This window comes from Trichoderma asperellum, chromosome 7 (genome assembly GCF_020647865.1).
Source record: "Trichoderma asperellum chromosome 7, complete sequence".
Taxonomy (NCBI): Eukaryota; Fungi; Ascomycota; class Sordariomycetes; order Hypocreales; family Hypocreaceae; genus Trichoderma; species Trichoderma asperellum.
Window position 1 is genome coordinate 318,186 of NC_089421.1, and position 20,979 is coordinate 339,164.

General features: G+C 47.3%; 6 protein-coding genes across 6 annotated transcripts; 3 read left to right on the forward strand and 3 right to left on the reverse strand.

Annotated features, from left to right (window-relative positions):
- Nucleotides 1-5,154, forward strand: TrAFT101_010867 (uncharacterized protein). The gene is made up of 3 exons (XM_024905484.2): nt 1-200; nt 253-3,394; nt 3,457-5,154. The coding sequence occupies exons 1-3, from the start codon at nt 91-93 to the stop codon at nt 4,945-4,947; spliced, it is 4,743 nt and encodes a 1,580-aa protein (XP_024756812.1). The 5' UTR covers nt 1-90; the 3' UTR covers nt 4,948-5,154.
- TrAFT101_010868 (uncharacterized protein) lies at nt 5,110-6,455 on the reverse strand. The gene is made up of 3 exons (XM_024902766.2): nt 6,276-6,455; nt 5,778-6,142; nt 5,110-5,707 (listed from the first exon to the last, which is right to left on the reverse strand). Exons 1-3 carry the CDS (start codon nt 6,284-6,286, stop codon nt 5,307-5,309), a joined length of 777 nt encoding a protein of 258 aa, XP_024756813.1. The 5' UTR covers nt 6,287-6,455; the 3' UTR covers nt 5,110-5,306.
- An 840-nt stretch (nt 6,456-7,295) lies between these two features.
- Nucleotides 7,296-13,560, reverse strand: TrAFT101_010869 (uncharacterized protein). The gene is made up of 9 exons (XM_024902089.2): nt 13,367-13,560; nt 13,030-13,306; nt 12,115-12,976; nt 10,373-12,042; nt 9,970-10,320; nt 9,301-9,909; nt 8,146-9,247; nt 7,785-8,087; nt 7,296-7,730 (listed from the first exon to the last, which is right to left on the reverse strand). The coding sequence occupies exons 2-9, from the start codon at nt 13,197-13,199 to the stop codon at nt 7,545-7,547; spliced, it is 5,253 nt and encodes a 1,750-aa protein (XP_024756814.2). The 5' UTR covers nt 13,200-13,306; nt 13,367-13,560; the 3' UTR covers nt 7,296-7,544.
- A 1,741-nt stretch (nt 13,561-15,301) lies between these two features.
- BIO2 (biotin synthase) lies at nt 15,302-17,384 on the forward strand. The gene is made up of 3 exons (XM_024901062.2): nt 15,302-15,582; nt 15,682-16,203; nt 16,264-17,384. Exons 1-3 carry the CDS (start codon nt 15,565-15,567, stop codon nt 17,173-17,175), a joined length of 1,452 nt encoding a protein of 483 aa, XP_024756815.2. The 5' UTR covers nt 15,302-15,564; the 3' UTR covers nt 17,176-17,384.
- Nucleotides 16,995-18,861, reverse strand: TrAFT101_010871 (uncharacterized protein). The gene is made up of 2 exons (XM_024900979.2): nt 17,904-18,861; nt 16,995-17,838 (listed from the first exon to the last, which is right to left on the reverse strand). The coding sequence occupies exons 1-2, from the start codon at nt 18,733-18,735 to the stop codon at nt 17,363-17,365; spliced, it is 1,308 nt and encodes a 435-aa protein (XP_024756816.1). The 5' UTR covers nt 18,736-18,861; the 3' UTR covers nt 16,995-17,362.
- Nucleotides 18,862-19,542: 681 nt separating this feature from the next.
- On the forward strand, nt 19,543-20,932 carry TrAFT101_010872 (uncharacterized protein; the record flags this gene model as incomplete). The annotated part of the gene is made up of 3 exons (XM_024905485.2): nt 19,543-19,742; nt 19,921-20,017; nt 20,105-20,932. 3 exons carry the CDS (start codon nt 19,543-19,545, stop codon nt 20,930-20,932), a joined length of 1,125 nt encoding a protein of 374 aa, XP_024756817.2.
- Nucleotides 20,933-20,979: the final 47 nt, after the last annotated feature.

Genomic DNA, 20,979 nt, shown 5'->3' on the forward strand with positions numbered 1-20,979 from the left:
CTCGTTTTCCTTTAAGATGGGCGAGTCTCCGCCGTTTTGGTTGTCGTTGGACACAACTGTGCTTCGCATCCATCGTTGATATTTGCAATAATGGGTTTAGCGGTACTGCTGCTCACGGCCTTTGTCGGCCTGGCCCAAGGGCTGGCGTCGACAGATACCATAACCTGGGGCGGTGATAACTCTAGGGCCGGATACCAAACGTAAGAGAGCCAGGAGTTGTTTGTTCTTCTACCAGTAACTAATTGCAACTAGGAATCACAATATGGATCCCTCTGTCGTGGGGAGCTCTTCGTTTGGCCAATTGTTCCAGACCCTCCTTCCTGGCGTCTACGGCGGTGCGGCCGAGCAAATCTTCTCCCAGCCTCTCGTCTATACCCCCAGTGGTGGGACAAAGCAGTACGTGTATGTGGCAACTACACAAAACAATGTCTACAAGCTCGATGCAAAGACCGGCGCGATCCTGGCCTCGAGGAATCTGCACATTCCCTTCTTGGCTGCCGATCTCGATGGATGTGTCGATATTAACCCCAACATTGGCATCACTGCTACTGGTGTCATCGATCCTGACACCGATACCATTTATTACACCTCAAAGACATATGCCAATCAAGCTGTGTTAAATACACCTCAGGGTCGTCCTGCCGGCCGATACTTTATCCACGCTTTGGATGCCAATGATCTCAGCGAGAGACCCAACTTCCCGGTTCCCTTGGAAGGAATCATCGCCCGCAACAGCGATGTGCGAATGTTTAATGGAGGCATTCACCACCAGCGCACTGCATTGCTACACACTGGCCAGTTCATTTACGCTGGATTTGCGTCGCATTGTGTTCAGTATAACTTTACCGGCTGGATCATCGGTTGGGACAAGACAAGTGGCAAGTTGGTTGAATACTATGCCATGGAAGGCAAAGGCGTGCCCAACGATATTCGTGGTGCAGGAGTTTGGATGTCTGGTGGAGGTATCGCATCTGACGATGCTGGCTCTATTTGGTATGCCACCGGCAATGGCTACGCGTCACAGTTGTCCAACGTCCCTGTCAAGGGGTTTAATCCTCCCACTTCACTAGAAGAAGCCGCCGTCCACATGACGGTCAACTCTGATGGCAGCCTAAACCTGATTGACTTCTTCATGCCATGGGAGAAGCAAGCTTTAGATGGCGCTGATAGAGATCTGGGTACGAGTCCTCTTGAGATCCTTCCAAGTGAATTTTCCTGCGGCGATATAAAGCGCATCGGAGTTGTCACCGGAAAGAGTGGCAAGACGTATTGGCTCAATATGGACAATCTGGGAGGTTACAGAAATGGCCCTAACAACTTGGACGCTGCTATTCAAGTCTATCAGAACGATAACTCTGTCTACGCTGGCGCTGGCGTCTATCCTCTGGAGGGTGGCTATATATACATCAACGTTATTCAACATCCATCTAATGTCTTCAAATTCTCTTGTGATGCCGGCGTTCCTTCATTTACCAAGGTCGCTGAGAGCCCTGAGACCAACGCATATATTCTCGGTGTTAGCCATGGTACAACAACCTCTCTCAACGGGCAGCCAGGAACAGGTCTCTTTTGGGTGACTGATGTGCAAGGTCTGAATCTCCGCATTTATGATGCTATTCCCAACAATGGCAAGCTCAATATGATCAACTCGTTCAACATCCCCGGTGTCATGAAATTTACTCGACCTGTGTTTGGCGATGGAATTGTGTACGTCGGGACCAACCAAGGCCTTTTCTATGGCTTTGGATCACCCGTTAACGCGCCTCTCAACTGCACCTCGCCCGTTGCGTTTGGTAATGTTAATCTCAAAGCAACCAGCGACCCGCAGTCCGTCAAGTGCACAGCCTTGATCGACCTAACCGTTACCGGCATTGCGCTTGATTCTAAGAAAGATTACAGCATCTCAAGCCTTCCCACCACGCCGCTTCAGTTGGCCAAAGGTGATTCTTTTACCATCCAGGCCAGCTTTAGTCCTACCACCGTTGGCCTCATCTCGAATGATGTTGTCGTTAATACCACAAACAATGTTGCTGGCTACAGTCCCAATACTCACGCTCGATTAACCGGCACTGGACAGAGCGCTGGCCCACTCCTATCAATTGCCCCAACTACAATTACCTTCCAAGGCATTGTCACTGGGCAGAACCCTGATGGCGTCACAGAGACCATGATACTCACCAATCTTGGGAATGGGCCCCTTACTTTCCAAAGTGTCCGGTATTCTAACATTAGCTCCACTGGTCCATGGCAAACGTGGAACGGCTCGGGTAACTTAACAGCTGGTAAATTCCTTGTGCAGAACATCCCCTCTTCCATTGCAGCTGAAGGGAGCTCTACTATACAGATTACGTTTGATGGCTCTGAAAGCGGCACCTTTTCTGGCTTTGTGATGTTTGTTTCTGATGGTGGTAACCAGACAATTTCTATAGCTGGCTCCTCTGGCCCCGCCGCCGTTGCGCTACTCGAATTTCAGACTCCTGATGCGTCTGGCTGGGTACCATACGTTAATGGAACTCCTTTCACTTTTGGAAACGTCACTGAGAACAACGAGCGCTCACTCAAGTTTCGCGTTACTAATAAGGCACCGGAAGGCGGTGTCAGCCTCTCTCTTACTGTCTCCAAGCCTCCTTTTGGTCTTGCTGGTCTCATTCGAGCCGTCAATCAGGTCGATCTTGCTGAAGGAACGTCCTTGGCTCCGGGTGAGAGCGCAAATGCTACCCTCACGTGCACTGTCCCCAAATCGCAATGGAACGTCGATCCTTATAACGGGACAGCGCCTTGGACAATGAATACCAACGATCCGAAGTTCGGAAAGCAGTTTATACAATTCTTTTGCCAAGCCGTCTCAGAACAGGCTCCTCCTCTATTGCCCAACAGTGACCAGGGCCGATATCGTTACATTGGATGTTTCAAGGAGAACAACCCAGGCCGTCAACTGTCTACTCAGCTTTACGGAAATGATAATAATACCAACGCCATGTGCATTTCAGCATGCGCCGAGCAGAACTTTGCATACTGCGGAACACAGTATCATACAGAGTGCTGGGCAGGAAATACGATTCCTATTCTCAAGGTTGATGACTCTAATTGCAACTACTATTGCGGTGGAGATATTAACCAAGTTTGTGGTGGAAACGGCGACGGCACGGAGGCCTTTATTTCTCTTTTTGCCGATTCCTTGTCTACGAATTCGACGACCCCTCCACCACCGACTGGTGGTCCCGTGGTAAATCCTGGTGTTGACGGTTATGTCAGCATTGGATGTTATACTGAAGCTACCAATGCACGCGCTCTTCCTTATGAGCTTGATACGGATAAGCGAACTGTAAAAGAATGTGTAGACGCTTGCAAAGCTAGCAATTACACCTATGCTGGCGTCGAATACGGCGGAGAGGTAAGTCGTTTATGCCGTACGTTTACTAGGGGAGAATTTGTTACTAACATTTGTGTGTTTAGTGCTGGTGTGGTGATTCATTTGGCGATGGTTCCGTTTCTGCCCCTATTACGGATTGTGGCATGACCTGCAATGACAACTCCACAGAGTATTGTGGTGGCTCTAACCGCCTCAACGTTTACAAACTCGGCACTACTGTTATTTCTACAACAACTTCAGCCGTATCTAGCACAGCTACCACTGTTCCTCCTACTAATGGAAGTACGACTGTGATCGCCACAAGCACTGACACTAGTATTTCTAGCACTAGCATCTCGTCCAGCAGCCCAACCCCTACAGGACCATCAGTCAACCCCGGATTGGATGGCTATTCCAGTATTGGCTGCTTTACTGAAGCTACGGATGCGCGGGCTCTCGCCAACTTTATAGACACTACCAACAAGACTGTCGCAGATTGTATAGAGGCGTGCAAGGCAGACAGCTACATCTATGCTGGCCTTGAGTACGGTGGAGAGTGCTGGTGTGATAATTCATTCGCAAATGGGTCTGTTCCTGCTCCGATTGGGGATTGCGGCATGACTTGTGATGGTAACTCGACTGAGTTTTGCGGCGGTTCGGATCGACTCAACGTTTATCAGCTTAAAGGTATTCCGGTTACAAGCTCTGCTCCCGCGACTGCTGCCTCTTCAACCCTCAGCCCTCCAACTACTGTCCCTCCGACTACAAGCTCGGGGACGGCTACGTCTATTCCCACTCCCACCGGCCCTGCAACCAAAAAGATTGTGAACAACTACATATTTCAAGGGTGCTGGGACGAGCCGCCTAATGATCGTGCCATCATTGACCAGATGTATGCGAACGACTCGATGACACTCGAGTCCTGCGCCACTTTTTGCAAAGGGTTTACTTATTTTGGAACCGAGTATGGAAGAGAGTGCTACTGTGGCAATGTTTTGAAGGAAGGCACTGTCAAAGCTACCAACCAAGGGGACTGTTCGTTCCCTTGTGCTGGAGACAACACAGAATTCTGTGGCGCGGGATTTAGACTCGAGTTATACAAGCTCTCGTCCAACGCTACAGCTACGACTGCAAATTCAGGGTTTGGCACCTCAATAGCTCCCAAGAGCTCTGGAGCAGCTACTACTATTTCAGAAGCAGCTACTTCATCTGCGCCGTCTGCATCACCATCTCCGACTGGTCCTGTTATTTTCCATGGCAATAAGAACTTTACCTACTATGGATGCCTGGCAGAGCCTTCGGAAGGTAAACTGATGGACAACCAGGTTTATAACAATGACACGACTATGACACCGCAAGTCTGCTTATCTCACTGTGGGCAGTATAAGTACGCTGGTGTTGAGTATGGTCAAGAGTGTTGGTGCGGCAATACTCTGAATCTTGCGGGCTGGGCCGATTCTACACCAGGCAAGAACGTATCAAGCTCCGAATGCAATGTTGTGTGTCCTGGAAATGCTACAGAATATTGTGGTGCTGGAAACGTGCTTCAGCTGTATGTGAAGAAGACGTTTGTGAGTAAACGATGGCGGAAATGAGATGGGTATGAAAGGTGAAAATAATATGAATGACAAGGGAAGTCTCTTTCTCTGCGTAGATTAGCTTGTGTTATTTATTATATGGATTTTATCGGTTAGTGATTGGGTATGATTGGTGTTAGGTATATACGACGGGAATAATTGGCATATATAAAGTATAGGCTTTCTATTAGGAAGACTGCAAGTAGATAGTGTGCAATATATGGTCACTTTATACTAATGTTCTACTCAAAGAGCTTTATTGTAAATCTTCAATTGTTTTGCCTTGTTGCGTTAATATATCATATCGTAAATCATACATGGCCGACTCGCTTGATCTCTCGCCAGCTTTGTCTTATGTTGAATCCAGGTGTTTGCCTCTATACTGCCTTTCCATCCAACAAAATTTCCACCTTCTCATTATAAAAGGAGATCAAGCCTGCAATGGCAATGCTCTCCTGAATCGGAAAGTTATAATACCAGACAATATCCTTATACTCTTTTCCATCTAGGACGATATTGTAGTATTCTGCAATGCCCTTATAAGGGCAGATTGATGTAGTAGTGCTAGGGCGAAGGAGAGATGGATCAATAGAAGCAAGGGGGACATAATAGCGAACTTTGAGGCCAGTCTCGTGAAGGTGAATGGCGTAGGGGGATTTGGCAACCGTTTTGCCATCGATGCGGACTTCGAAAGGACGAGTGGAGTGGAGGAAGTCGAGGCGCTTGAAAGGGTCCTTAGGGTGGCCGATAATACGGACATCTTCTTCAAGCCATGTGTCTTTAATATGAGGTTAGCATTTGTATTATGAAAGATTTGTATGGATTGGAACGGATATCGGAGGTCTCACCCATCGCACCGAACTCTAGTCTCACAAGTCCTGCCAAGTCTCCCAAACTAGGGTCATTGTCAAACCTCAGTACTCGGTCTGTGGTCTTCTCTGGAACGCCCACTTTTGCCGGAACTGTGAGTTTGACAATGGCTGCGGTCTTCGCAGTGCCTTCGCTCTCGATAGATTGGCTATCGCTGAGAGTGCTGTCCTTGATTTCGGAGGAGGGGATGTAAAATTGAGGGTACCATTCGTGTTCCCAAACCCAGACCGCTCGGGTAGTATCTACGATGGTAGTTTGGTTGAAGACGACGCGAACTCGGCGAGGCGTGGGGAGAACTTTGTGAGCGCCATTCTTTAGGAGACGGTCTGCGAGCTCGACGAGGCTGTTGGTGATTATTGTGTTAGCCAATGTTTAGTACGCAATGTTATTGTGATTGAGGTGTGCGAGAATTGCAATAATGAGAGGTGGAACTGATATGATAATTATCGTCAACTGTGGTGAGAGTAGTGACATACTTGGATCCCATTTTGGCTACTGTCAAAGTGTTATTTTAACTGATAAATGATCTACAAAATTGAAACCACGGGAAGGAAACTAATAAACCAAGACAGAAACAAAAAAGGTATGAAGATGTATTTAAATGCTACGAAAAATGGCCTTATTAATCAACGGTTTGTTTCAACTCCGTTACTCATCTTTTTTCTGCTTTTGGGTTTGTAGGTTTTGAGCGTAAACGCGTGAAAGACCCCGCAAGCTCGTGGTTTTGACGCGCATGACGCAATGGGGAGAGCCGGAGAATTGAGAGCTGACAGATCTTTTTTGAATAGAGGAGGGGAAAGCAGACGCTTAATTGGCGGCTGACGAGCAGCGGCGTGATTTGGAAGAATAGCAGGTGGAGTGGCGATTTGGCTATGCTAGTTATATGCAAGTTAATGTTTACCATTATCCGGATTTAGACAGCAGTGGTTACATAGTTGAATGAAGCTGGACTGACTGGGCCAATTTCGGCTACTTGGTATTAATGCTGACGTGAATTAGCTGTTCACTAAGAATACACCTGCTTTGTATTTACAAAATGAATGTGAAAGGTATAATCGAGCTTCTCCAACCGGAATAAGCTAATAGGGCTGTTCATTACAATAGCTGATGTTGACAAGCGTGAAGTTGTTATTTGTAATCGACGCTATCTAGGTGTAAACACGCAGTAGACTGCCAACCATCGTAGTCACTTGGATAGATACTGGAAGCCCTCTACACTGCCGCTTCTTTTCAAAATATACAAGCCAAGAGTCTATTAATAAAGAAATAGGCCTGCTGAGGATGGGGTGGCTTTATATAAACCTGCAAATGTTATTGAAGCTGCCTATAGTCTAGTTAATGGGCTATAGAAGCTTTCCGCTAAAACCGGAACAAGCCAACAACTATAAGATATATAGGCACCTATAAATATAAATACTATAGATCGAGACAAATAGAGAAAGTGTTATGCATGCAATATCCATAGTTTCAAAGGTAGAGCAACTTTTGAAGGAGGCCAGGCAATTTATCAGGGGCTGCCACGGAAGCTGAAGCGCTAGTGTACTGCGCGTGTAAGCCTGGTTAGATCATAATTTTCTTGTTATTGATACACTCTAAAAGTTCTATTGGAGAAATTGCCAGCATCAAGACAGCCATGCGATGGCCTGTTAGATACAGATGCTACCTCTCAATGCTCTGGCAACGTGCCCTCCTGCCAAAGCTTTGGGCTTAATCTAGCCCTTCTGTGCCACACCATGGCAGAGTAATTAATCTTCAGATTCCACAGTAGGCGTGACAGACCATGTTTGCGCCGTGAATAACAATCTCCCGTCTTGCCTCAGTTGCTCAGGGTCAAAGTATACGCACATGCCAATATTATCGCTATTAAGCCAAAACACACGTAGGATCATGTATATCTCTGAACGATCCGGTGTTGCGTGTGTGCGCCTCATCTGTATGCACTTCATTAGTCTTCGCAGGGATCAACCCTCTTGGAATTTACTTACACGCTCGTATTGGCTGTTGCTCATGTAGAACGGGGTCTCGCGTGGCCCTGTAGTAGTCTTTACCTCTATATAGTACTTGGGTCGAGCATTATGCCATTCATCTTGATCGAGATAGCCGCAACCGATGAGAGTATTAGTGAGCTGGCCTTCAGTATCGTCGTAAACCAGGTCTGCGGTCTCTCTACCACGCCAACTAGCCATGTTGCGATAGTTAGGATGGGCCCTAACGTAACTTCTAATTGTACTCTGCCAGTTCTCGTTACTCCAACGGGGCAATTCAAGCGTGGATAGTAACTCAAACACCTGCAATAAAAAATCAATTAGCCCTTAAAGTTCATGTTGCGCTACTTGCAATACTCACGAATAGCTCGCCCGCGGCCCCGACTTTCTTGTCGCGCTCCAGCTGATTCGCTGATCGAAATCGAGTGACAATACCCAATCCATCGAAACTCTCAAATGTATCATCGCTGAGCTGTCCAGGAAGGTTATTGCGCAAGTCACTCATATCAAAAGAACCTTGAGAAGGAAATGTAGCACTCTGAGCTGTGGCAACAACCCTCTCCAAAAGCACGCCATACTGCGTATCGTCAGACGCCCCCGAAGATGCCAAATTCTCACGACTCTCTACTGGAGTCAAAGATGAATCAGGAGAGCTCAAATGGCCCGAATAAAGAATGGAACGTTGCTGATGAGAAGGTATATCTTCCTGCCTTTGGCCAACCGGCGGCGAGTGATTTGAAAGATGACTTCGCCGAATGACGGTCTCGGCTAATGTCTCCGAGTTGCTTCCTTGACGTCTTAAATAGGGTGTTTCTGACGTCTCATAAAAGCTAGTATTTGTTGACGAAGGACTTGGCGAACGACTTGTGGTAGATAGCTGTTCCGATGGGGTCCCTTCGCTTAATGTACGGTTGTTAAGGCGTAGCGACTGCTCTTGCCTTCGTTCTTGCTCTTGCTCTTGCTCTTGCTCTTGTAGTTGTTCCTGAATTTGACCATGTTCCTCTTCGAAATCACTATCGTCCTGCTCCTCCTCATCGTCTTCGATATCCTCGTTTGACACCCCAACTTGAATGATTCCATGACGGTCGCAGATTTCGTTGAGAACAGAACGATCACATGTAAAGACAATAGCTAGAGTGTTAACTAATTCACTCTCAACTGCGGCAGATTTTTGCATTTTCGGATCTTGCATTATCCACTCGGCGAACTTTCTCGGCAGTGCCGAGCTGAAACAGATCGTCTGGGGCTTTCTCTTCCGAGGCACAAAAATTGTGAGTCCGGAAGAGGTGCATTCAATATGCTCATTTCCAATAACGTTCTCGACGCAGAATTGCTCGTTATTCTGTGATACACTCAGGGTAGAAGATATACGATTTGTCTCCATGGTGTTCATTGTCCGCAAAAGCTGGTAAAATCCAGATGGGTCTGCCAGATAACGGGGGCTGCTGAAGGTAGCCGCAATTCTAATAGACCATCAGCATCGTTAAGTCCAGTTTTATGGAAATGTTTTACATACCGAAGAATATAATAAGCTTTACGCTTCAAATCCCTATTTTTTACCAAAATGGGTCGTCCTGTCTCGGAGACAGAGGTTCCCTCCATAACGCAATTAGAGAGATATCTTCCTTGAAGTTTTGTCCACTCGAAAAATGGCTTCAGCCGACAAATATCTTCCAGATCAAAATCCAGCATCGCTATCTTCTCTTTGAATCCAATACTTAAATAATCCCTGTCTGGAATAGCAAAATCCACCTTCGCTGACCGGAGGGCGACTTCTCCGTTGCAGTATCTTACGGGGAAAATATTAGCATCCAGAATTGGTTGCGGATCCAATGGCATCAAGTTGGTTTGGAGTTGGCTGCTTAGAGATAAGATGGCGACTTTAAGGTCATTGATACCACTTTGCGGGGACGGCTGTTTCAATTCATCATAGAGCATTTGGAAGGTGAGTGATGTAACGCCTAGCATTTCAACGAAAAATGATTTGAGGGCTTCGTAGTCCGAATCCAAGGTGACCTTACCCCGGATTTCAACCGTACTAGACCAGAGACAATCGGAGATGTTGCACCATCTCCATTCGCCACGACATTTCGCATATATTAGTTGTTTCGTGGCAAATACGCCTCTGTGTTTCTATCAGCCTATTTTGAAAATCTCTGGTTCTGCGTGGTGCCACCGAACTCACCTCAAATCGTCTATAGGGGGGGTTATTTTTCTCAGATATCTATACAACCGATCGATCTGTTGAAGGTCATCACAACCTTCAGCTTTCAGTAATTCCAACTCAGCCACAATGTCGAGTAATGAGGCAGAAGGTATTTCGACAATCCTTTGAAACAGGCGCCCTATATACTCCAGTTGATCACCGCCTAAGCTTCTCGAATAAAGGCTACTGAGAGAATACTTTGATCGCATGTCAGGGGGGGCGAGCCACAAGCAATCCGAAGACGATGCCCAGATGGGGACTTCACCATCTGTGAGCCAGAAGGTGCTTTCATCATCTGGCACAAGAATTCTGGCCTCTGCGAAGAAAGCCCTAATCAAGCTTATCAGTCAATACACCCAAATTTAACTTTCTTCGTACTTACTTAATTGTGAGTTGATCCTCCAATTGGTTACCAGCAACGGCTAGCTTCGCGTGGATAGCAGCGTATAAATCGAATATCTTCTGTCTCTGAAGAGCTGATACGACATCCAGGTGTGATTTTTGAATATAACACAACATTTGCATATAGAAGTCTAAATTTTCCTCTTTCCTGACATCGAAACACTGTGTAAGAAAGCTCCATTCGAAACCAAATGTATCAGCTGAGCCGGTGCTATCGATTTTGAGAAATGGGAAATGTGTCGGAAATTCCATGTATAGTGATACTTGGCCGCAAAGATTCCCAAATGGGAGCCATGTATCCCCCAGGGAGATGGGGTAGCTCACTCTGCAAAGATCTTTAGCGGGCAAAGCTTTGATGTTTCGCCGTAGAGTCTGGTTTTCCCTGACTTTTAATCTCGCATTCCGCCAAAGATACTTAAGCAGTTCAAGAAATTGCTCTGGACGGTGTTCATGGACATACATTACAACTTCCGATAACGCTTCTCCACTGTATGTGGTAAGCGGTAACTGTTCGCGTATGCAAACAAAGTTGGAAAGCCACGTCTCCCAAGATGGATGGTCTGAAGTAGGTTTCTCTGGAGCATTTCTCATGTACGATGAATGGATGAATGGAACTGAGAATCCGGGAGCTGCCTCGTCAGGCGCAAGAAGGGACTCTGGGCTTAAAGAGTGAGTCCTTCCAGGACGGTAAACGGCAGTCTGGTATGGCCGACAACGATTCCTCTGGCCATCCACCACCACAACATTTTTAAGCTCTGTTTTGGTAGATACCCCAGGATGGTGTGTGAGATATAGGTACCGTAAATAAGCCATACTTTCCTTGAGGTGAATAATGTTTGCCGACGTGTATGCCCTTAGTATCGATGCCCTAACTATAGCATCATCCGCCTCTGAAGCACCCAGATACTCAAAGAGCCTCTTTCGGTTGACATTGGACGCTGCCGTAGCCTGTAGAACTCTAATATCCAGCTTTTCAGGGATGTCAATGCCTTTTGTTTCTGGAAAATATACTGGACTCCGCGCAGCAGAAGTCCATGTCCCGTATCTAAGGGGAATCAAACGCAATTCCTTTAATTGATTTGCCGCAGCAAAGCCATGATCAAACCATGAACAAAGCAGTCTAGCAACAGCTGAATGCCATTCTTCGGTCATTTCCGTTCCGTACATTCTTGAATTAGAGTTGTGAATATCAGTTCTCAGTAATGCCAATAAATCGTCTGCTGTGAAATACTGAAGCCCATAGTCCTCCAGAATCCGCTTTACTCGTGGAGAATACTTTCGTGAAAGAAACGGATCCTTGACTGGGTCGTCAAATATGGGCTCATCTTTCCCATATACCGCATCAGAATCAAGGATGAACACATCGGTGATGAGACGCAGCTCTTTTCGGCGCCGTGATCTGAGAGTGGGGTTCCCAGTTACCATTTCTTGAATTTGCACATCTAGCTCGGCCCAAAACGTGTTCGAGGCGCCTTGAGTGGTTGGAAGAAACAACGGCCATTCATAGCATAAAGTGTCATGCTTGCAAAACTCTTTGACGGCACAGACGAATGCCTTTGCTATCCAGCAAAGGAGATTTTCATTCCTTTTAGAAGTGGTGATAATGTCTTGGCGATTGGCGCTGGTGTCAAAATCCGAATGAATAAGAAACTACATGACGTGAGTGTTAATCCTTTTGTGCAAAGAAATTAGGATATAATGACGCTGTATATAAAATCTCACCTTATAATCTGATTCCCTTACGGGTAAGAATGCGAATATTTCTTGTTTCTTCTCTGTATCAACAAGCGGCTTGAATTGGACTGAGAGAGGAAATGCTAAAACGACCTCGGCCGTAGTCGAGATAGCCCGAGCTTCATCCGTATTGGGTAAATCGCGATTATCGCTCCTCGCTAATTCATTTGCTTTCAATGTCGTGATATGGTAAATTTGACTTTGATTCCTTGTCTTGGTCCCTTTGGTGGAGCTTGTGTCCAAAGCTACTCGGTATTCATCGACTTGGCGCTTAAGGAACTCTTTCGACTTCTCGACCCTTTCATTTTTGTCATAAAAGGTGACCTTTATTTTCTGAAGTTTTTTCAGAAAAAGCAGACATGTTTGTTGCAGGTCTTCCAACTGTTTGAATATCATTGACTTGAGGTGTTGAAGATCGTCCGGGTCTCCTTCGTCATGAAAATGAAGAGTCATGCGTGTTAGTGGCCCTTTAAGCTTCTCACGAGTCGATACCCAAATAGGTCTGACCATACCAAGTCCTGGGTCATCTTTCTTATGCCTAAATTCAAATGAGAAGTTCCCAGATTGGATATATACCTTCCAAGCGGCGATAAAAACAGACTTGAAACCGATGCCCTTCGCGCCAATATAGCCATATGAGGAGGATTTGGTACTCTGCCCAACTGCACAAATGGCCACCAAGTCCCGCTCGGTAAAGCCGTCTTCATTACATTCTACAATAATGCGATTTTCATACACCTTAAAGGAAATGAAAGGATCTTCGGTGGTCTTGGAAAAGATATTATCTTCCGCGTTTTGAAGAAGTTCAAACACAAATCGAGCGCCACTACCATAAATTTGCTTGGCTAGTCTGAAGATTCGTTAGTACCTTTGTATATTTTGGGGGCTTTGGGCAGCACAAACGTCTTGATCGAGTGCGCCGCCGTATTCTCCATCGCAAGCCAGTTTTCGTCGATTTCGCGACGGTATTCTGGTTTCCATTTTTCGATATCGCTCATCATTTCCTCGTTTAGGTACCCATATTTCCTGGTCAAGCGGCGTACAATCTCCTCGGCCTTCTGTAGTGAAGTCATATTTGCAATAATATACACAATTGTGCTCGTACCATGACAGTATGCGTGGTATACCGAAAGGTGTTGGGACGGACGGCCAATGCGTCAGATGTCCACACGGGTAAAGACTTTGCTTGCAAAAGGAAAAATTAGAAATCACAGTAGGCACATCAAATATTGACTCTTACGTCTCTTCAACGTAGGTATCAGCTGAATATTTAAGCCAGCCATAATCTATAGCATAGCTGTTGTTCTGTGACATGATCTCGTCTGATTTTCGTCAGCTCGGTATGGCCCAGCGGCAAGAGAGGAATCTAGATTGGACAGTGTAGGAATAATAAAAACTGAACTCCGCTCTAATGCAGAAATTCGGATTGGTGGGGCTTGTAAACCAGCATAGCTACTACAGCATTTGCGTTGGTTATGTGGACTATTACTGTCAAAATCTTCATATCGAGCAGGTCGATGTAACCGCACGAAACCCGTCAGCCGACACAGCCTTGAATGAACCGCGCGGCTGAATCAACCTGAAACAAAGGGTCAAAAAGAGCGAAGGAGCATTCGCGGCTAACCTGATAGTAACGCATCCAATACCGAGGGTCTCCGGGAGCCGCGGCGTTGTCTATCTCATTCAGATTCGCTCGCCTTATCACACAAATAGGAAATATTCCTAATAGATGGGAGGTGTTTGCGGGCAAAATAAGCCGACTGCGCAGCGGATGTCCCAACCAACATGCATATCCCCTGTCGTTATGGGACCTCTCTAACCGCTGCGCTCTGATTAGTTGGCAAAATACGACGAACTTATTGGCCTTCCTTAATAAAAGCCTCTTCTGCAGCTCTTATAATGTAGCGATTTGGTCAATTGGTTCATGCTTCGCTGTTGTAATACATATATGTGTAATGCGGAACCCCGTGGCGGCAAATGCTTCTGGGCTATTGCCGCGTCTATTCTGGGTAACCCCATAAATCTGACCGCGGCAAAGAAGCTGCCTCCTGGTTCGATGTACCTGAAGCTGTGCTCTGTAATAATGGAGATAAAATGATGGGGATAGAAGCCGACAATGCTAACATCATTATATATATGATATCGCGTTATACAGTAGCATATGAACAACTTTACACCCACCCATGTAGTATAGGTAACGAGGGAAACTTGTAGAATTGGTCAGTCAAGTAGTGTTGCGACGACTCAATTCTACAATGTATATTTATGATGAGCTAGATCATGTAGAGATATAAGAGGGACATTAGATTGCAAGGTGTATCTGCGTAAAAAGCAAGGCCGCGTTGCACAATCTCTTGTTGAGCTTTAAATGAGTCAATAACCACGCCCAGCTCACGAGGTATGTTGGCGTAGGTTCTTCAGTTTTGGGCGCGAATGTATACACAAATGTACAGATGAAATGCTATTTTATTGAATTATTCCATCGTCCAATCTGTAGATTCGCAGCCAATTTCGCTGTTTCAGGTAATTTTCGCTATATTCGATGCATGCAGAACAGCAAGTGGTTTACCAACCGAAGCATTAAGAAACCTGGCCTACACAGGTACGAAGCATGGTCCGATAATAAGAGGGCCGCAGCCTCGGATCATCAGGAACGCTCTTGATAGCTCTAAAATATTATATTCTAGAACCTTTTAGTCCCCTTTGATAGACTACAATAATAATCATGTGCTAGTGGCGATCTCTCAGATGGTTGCATCATGTATTCAGCGCCAGCGCTAAAATACAGAGGGTTATAGTAGGCCCCTTCAATAGGGGAGAGACGGCATTGCAGGCGTGTACATGTAGTTTATAGCGATCAAGCACAAGATAAACGTGGGGGAAACAAAGAGTCAATCAATCAATGATTAAAGAGTCCAGTAGAAAAATATTTAAAAACATGCAAAAGCGCTTGTTAAACAAACTATCTGGAGACGCCATGGAGTTTAGAATACCATGTGCGTGTAGCTATTCTCCTCGTCGCTTGCCAAGGCACGGTACGCAGCTGTCATTCGCCAGGTACAAATTCATATGAGCCATATACATGTAGATACAGAGACGATGAAGTCAACTTATATCCTATCCAAGCGCTCTGATTCATTTCATTGATGCTGATCACCTCCTTTTACGCTCGTCGGCACAAGGGAGAGTGACAAAAAATTACCGAGCCGCTGCTTTAAGCTGAACCGAAGCCACCCGCTTTGCCCTTTCAGTATTGACTCGATAACCGAGGCCATTTTTTTTTCTATTACCCCATAGCACAAGACGCGGCAGGACAGGGCCGCGTTACGCATCCAAATGACAGCAGGTTAGAATACTGTTAGATAGCAGTGCCCAACAAAAACCGAAACCGGATTTGGATGGAGTCAACGGCGTGCCCCGCCGGCCGAAGATCCGCCAATGCGGAGGGCAGAGAAGGTAAGCCGCAGCTAGACAGACAGCCAAATAGACTAAGAAGACAAGAGTAGAAGAGAAAGGATGAGGGAATTCGACTAATCATAGCGAGTTGCGCTGAAGTCCTGGTCGAGTTCGTCCGTACCGGTGGTGCCACATGCACGCACTGTAGACCTTGAGCCTAGAGAGACGCCATTGAATCACATCAAGCCAAACCCCGATCTGCCCACTCTTTTCAGCTATTGGATAGTAGCGAGTCATAGCTGCTCCCCATCTATCTATCAATCAATACCATTCAACTCTCGCAACAACGCCGGAGAAACACACACAACAACAACCACAACAATGAGAATATCGACCACGACTCTAAGGGCCGGGCGATTGGCCCAGCCCTTCTCGCCTTCGCTCAGGCAAGCCCCAGCCGTGGTGCGAATCAACAGCCGAGCCAACAGCACCGCCGTCGACTCTCCCGTCAACTTTGGAGCTGCCCCTCCCCCTCCCCCGCAGCAGCAGCAGAAATCGGGCTTGGATGGGAAGAAGCTGGTGGCCGACGCGGTGGCAGCAACGCAGCCGCGCAACAACTGGACCAAGGAGGAGATTTCGGCCATTTACTACCAGCCTCTGCTGGAGCTGGCCTACCAGGCTGTAAGTCCAATCAATTGATGGCAGAAGTCAAACACGCTGAAGCTGACTGACATCAACCAGGGATCGCTTCATCGCCGCTTCCACAGCCCCGGCGAGGTCCAGCTATGCACGCTGATGAACATCAAGACGGGCGGCTGCTCTGAGGACTGCTCGTACTGCGCCCAGTCGTCGCGATACTCCAAGGACACGGGCCTCGAAGCCAAGAAGATGGAGTCGGTCGAGTCTGTGCTGGAAGCCGCGCGCCAGGCCCGCGCCAACGGCAGCACGCGCTTCTGCATGGGCGCCGCATGGCGGGACATGCGCGGCCGCAAGTCGGGCCTGAAGAACGTCGTCGAGATGGTCAAGGGCGTCAAGGCCATGGGCATGGAGGCCTGTGTGACGCTGGGCATGATCGATGCCGAGCAGGCGCGCCAGCTCAAGGACGCCGGCCTGACTGCCTACAACCACAACGTCGACACCAGCCGCGAGTTCTACCCTTCCATCATCTCGACTCGCTCGTACGATGAGCGACTGACCACGCTCAGCCATGTGCGCGATGCCGGCATCAACGTCTGCTCTGGCGGTATCCTGGGTCTTGGTGAATCATCCGAGGACCGAGTTGGGCTGCTGCACACAGTCTCCACGCTCCCTAAGCACCCGGAGAGCTTCCCAGTCAATGCCCTTGTGCCGATCAAGGGAACGCCATTGGGCGATCGCGAGCCCATTGCCTTCACAAGCATGCTGCGCACCATTGCCACAGCACGTCTGCTGATGCCTGCGACTATTATTCGTATTGCTGCTGGCCGCAAGACCATGTCGGAGGAGAAGCAGGCGCTCTGCTTCATGGCCGGTGCCAACGCCATCTTTACTGGTGAGAAGATGTTGACGACGGAGTGCAATGGCTGGGACGAGGACAGCGCCATGTTTGGCCGATGGGGGCTGGAACCCATGCAGAGCTTTGACAAGAAGCCCATGGATCCCTCAAGCGCATAGATGGATGGCTATGAGTAATTTTTACGATTTTGTTTTGTCATGATCAATAGGAAATGAAAGAAAAGAAAAGAAAAGAAAAGAAAAGAAAAGGGATAAACAAAAAAGGTTTCTCGCAACGAGCATCACAGGGATGGCACTAGTGAGACTATTTCTACATATACAAGCACAAAATATTATATTTCAATTACTATAACTTGCTCTTTATGGCACCCGTTATCCATTCTTCTACTGCCTTGCACAGTCCTTCCACCTCTTCCACAGTGTTTCCGGCATGCAGGCATACTCTTACTCTGTCCTGTCCAGCTGGAACTGTCGGTGCTACAATCGGTCTCACAGTGAAGCCTCTCTCTTGGCAGTATTGCGCCAAGTTCCTTGCTCGATTCGTAAACAGTGGTAGAATCGGCGATTGTGGTGTCTCAGGGTTTATGCGGAATAACTCTGGTGAAGGATGATGTTGTTTAATAGTATTAGTGAGGAGGTTATGCATTTGGAGGATGAGTGACTGGAGATGCTGAAGGAGAGGATCCGCGTGACCCTGTGCTAGAAAATCGTAGGTTGTGCGTATGCTGGCGAGAGAAGGAAAGGCCATGGCGGTTGTATAGATGAAGCTGCGGGCATAGTTGATGAGATATGATCTCGTTACCGAAGAACATAGCACAATGGCTATTTTCATGCACAATTCCATTAGTATGTTAAGAAGTAAAATGGAGAGAGAAGACGACACTCACCTCCGGAGCATCCCATAGCTTTACCAAAGGTGTGCACACGACCCCATATTCTGCCTTCAAGCCCAAGATGGCAGACGAGCCCTCTGCCCTGGTTGCCAAATATTCCTGTGGAGTGCGCCTCGTCGACAATGATGTAGCCGTTGCCCAGGGGTAGTCTCTTTTCCACACATTCAGCAATGTCTCTTAGCGGTGCTGCATCTCCATCCATACTATACACTCCCTCAACTGCTATGAAGATGTTTTTCTTCCCATTCCGTACATCCACTCCTTCAGCGCCCTCTGTTAAGCTTCTCAATAAGGAGTCTAGGCATTGGCGTTTGCCCTTCTCGCTTGCTGTTTCTGATGCTGCTGCGGAATCTTCATAGACTTTGTTATGTGCAAAAGGAATTCTTTGCGCTCTACTTAATCTCATGCCATCATGAACACTGGCATGAATCAATTCGTCGTAAACAATGACATCTCCCTTTTGCGGCACACAGGCGAATAGCCCTGTGTTGGCTTCGAATCCAGAATTAAATAACAGTCCTGAATCTGCACCGTGAAACTTAGCAATTCGATCTTCCAGATCCTCTGTGAATGCTGAGTTGCCGTCTAATAATCGAGAACCTCCAGATCCCAGGCCAAAGCCAGCTCCAGAGTCTGTTGATTGCAGGTATGGTTGGATGAAGGACAAATAGGCAGCTTTGACAGCTGGATTGGACGAAAGTGATAGATAGCTGTTTGAAGAAAAGTCGACAGAGCTGGGAGAAGGAATTGTGAGGCGGCGAAGGCGGCCTTGAGAAAAGCGTGATGAGAGGATAGAGGCGAGTGTCTCGTCGAGCTTGGGAGCCATCGTTGTTGATTATTGGCTTCGTTTGGCTCAATTGATCGACTCAATTCACGCTTCTCATCAATCGAACTTTGCTATACTGTTTGAAATGATCAATGCACGCTTTTCCTGAAACAACAATACATGTACATGAATGCAGTCACATTCGGCCTGTATCGGCGTCTACGCAAGAGACTCCCGCTCGCGAATTAGTTACTCATCACATGGGTTTAGAGTGAAAAAAAAAAATAGCAATATCTGCTCCACTATATCCAACTATACCCAATTGTCAAGCTCATCCCGCAACTCTACGCCCTTTAAAAAAACCTAAATCATCAATAAAAAAGCCCGCTTATCCATCTTAAGGCAACGTGACAGATTGCCTCGGGTATGCTAACGAATGGGCAATAGACAGCTTTGTTGTCGGCTCTAATAGCAGTGAGGGATTTCGAGGTTCCCAGCTCGTGTCAGTTACTAATATTGAGCTCTTCGGCTTTCGAACCAGGAGCTGCGATGGGTTGCAGAAACCCCACTTCAGCATGGACAAACGGAGATCGGCACGCCCCCAACAAAAATGACAAACGAGAGATGGAGAGAGACCAAACGCAATTCGCACTGCGAAGCAAGCTTCAGCTTAGTGGCCGCCATTACCCTTCTGGGCAACTTCTGCATTCCTAATCCGGCCCCAGAGCTGTCTGTTTTCAACCCTTCTAGCCTCCAAGACAACAAAAAAAGTCAAGGAGGATAGAAGAAAGGAAACACTCTTAATGTCTCACGGCTAGAATCCTAAGTCGCTTTTCTATTTTCATCTCTCTCTTTTAATTTGTCGCCATGCCACAGCCGCCACCGCCGCTCGCATCGCCGCTTTGGCGCTCCCTGCGCGCGTACCAAATCTTCGGTGCCAACACTGAGGTGGGGAAGACGGTCTTCTCAACGCTGCTCTGCAAGGCTGCAGCCGCGAGGACGACAGGTCGCGGCGTAGCGTTTTTGAAGCCTGTCTCGACGGGGCCAGATAGCGAGGCTGATGATCGGTGTAAGTGATGACCTTTTTGAAACAAAGAAGAGAAGAGAAGAGAGCAATTAGAAGAAGAATGCAATTGTTTATCAGAAGTGGGGTTAACGATGAAGAATTAGATGTAGAATGATATAACCACTCAACTGAGACTATGATGAGGGCATCGCTGATTAACCAACCCATCATCCATGCAGTCATATCTCGAAGTTCGCCCCAGATGTCTCCAACAAGACTCTTTTTCAGTATAAAATCCCCGTTAGCCCCCACATTGCTGCCAAGCTCTCCAATACCGTAAGTCTTGCTCAATCTTTCCACAACAAATGAAAGTATCTTAGCTTTGAGATCTGAGTCTCATCATTTCCATCTCTTTATCCTTAGACAATCCCTTCCAATGAAACCCTCCTCTTCCAATGCCGAGACTACGCAGCTCAATGCGCAAACATAGGCCGGAAATGGCTCTTTGTTGAAACTGCCGGAGGTGTTCACTCACCTGGTCCCTCGGGGACAACTCAGGCGGACATGTATGCGCCTCTTCGTTTACCTGTTGTTCTTGTCGGTGATTCCCGACTGGGAGGTATATCTCAGACAATATCAGCCTTTGAGTCACTTCGTATGCGGGGTTATGATGTTGAGTCAGTGGTACTATTCAAGGAGGACAAGTATCAGAATTTTGAGTATCTTTCAGAGTATTTTGCAGAGCATCACGATGTGCCCGTCGCTGGGGTAATCGAGCCGCCTGAAAGGAAATCAAGTCTCGAAGAGGATGTCCGAGCAATGGCTCGTTACTATGAAGAGCAATCCCAGGATAAAAACACAGGCGACGTCATCTCACATCTCGATAAACGTCATGAGCAACGTATCGAATCGCTGGGTTCCATGGCTACTCAGGCTCTCGAGAAGATTTGGTATCCCTTCACTCAGCACAGTCTACTTACTCCCAAGGACATCAACGTCATCGACTCAGCCCACGGCGACTACTTCCAGACTCTCGCTCCCTCTTCATCTTCGTCGACTTCACAAAACGACAGCCTACTCCGCGCCTCATTCGATGGCTCAGCATCATGGTGGACTCAAGGCCTTGGCCATGCCAACCCCAAGCTCACTCTCGCAGCGGCCTACGCTGCCGGCCGTTACGGCCACGTCATGTTCGCCAGCGGCATTCATCGTCCTGCTCTGGAGCTCTCTTCAGTGCTTCTCAAGGGATGAACAGCCCTCGCCTTGACCGCGTATTCTTCTCTGACAACGGCAGCACG

What these genes read in the sequence shown, in the direction of transcription:
- TrAFT101_010867 (XM_024905484.2), top strand. Translation starts at nt 91, where the DNA reads ATGGGTTTAGCGGTACTGCTGCTCACGGCCTTTGTCGGCCTGGCCCAA. An exon ending in TCTAGGGCCGGATACCAAAC is followed by an intron (nt 201 to 252) that starts GTAAGAGAGCCA and finishes AATTGCAACTAG; the next exon opens with GAATCACAATATGGATCCCT. An exon ending in GCGTCGAATACGGCGGAGAG is followed by an intron (nt 3,395 to 3,456) that starts GTAAGTCGTTTA and finishes TTGTGTGTTTAG; the next exon opens with TGCTGGTGTGGTGATTCATT.
- TrAFT101_010868 (XM_024902766.2), bottom strand. An exon ending in ACTAGAGTTCGGTGCGATGG is followed by an intron (nt 5,708 to 5,777) that starts GTGAGACCTCCG and finishes CTCATATTAAAG; the next exon opens with ACACATGGCTTGAAGAAGAT.
- TrAFT101_010869 (XM_024902089.2), bottom strand. Translation starts at nt 13,199, where the DNA reads ATGACTTCACTACAGAAGGCCGAGGAGATTGTACGCCGCTTGACCAGG. An exon ending in GAGGATCAACTCACAATTAA is followed by an intron (nt 10,321 to 10,372) that starts GTAAGTACGAAG and finishes AAGCTTGATTAG; the next exon opens with GGCTTTCTTCGCAGAGGCCA. An exon ending in GCAACAGCCAATACGAGCGT is followed by an intron (nt 7,731 to 7,784) that starts GTAAGTAAATTC and finishes AAGTGCATACAG; the next exon opens with ATGAGGCGCACACACGCAAC.
- BIO2 (XM_024901062.2), top strand. An exon ending in TGGAGCTGGCCTACCAGGCT is followed by an intron (nt 16,204 to 16,263) that starts GTAAGTCCAATC and finishes GACATCAACCAG; the next exon opens with GGATCGCTTCATCGCCGCTT.
- TrAFT101_010871 (XM_024900979.2), bottom strand. Translation starts at nt 18,735, where the DNA reads ATGGCTCCCAAGCTCGACGAGACACTCGCCTCTATCCTCTCATCACGC. An exon ending in AGCTATGGGATGCTCCGGAG is followed by an intron (nt 17,839 to 17,903) that starts GTGAGTGTCGTC and finishes GCATGAAAATAG; the next exon opens with CCATTGTGCTATGTTCTTCG.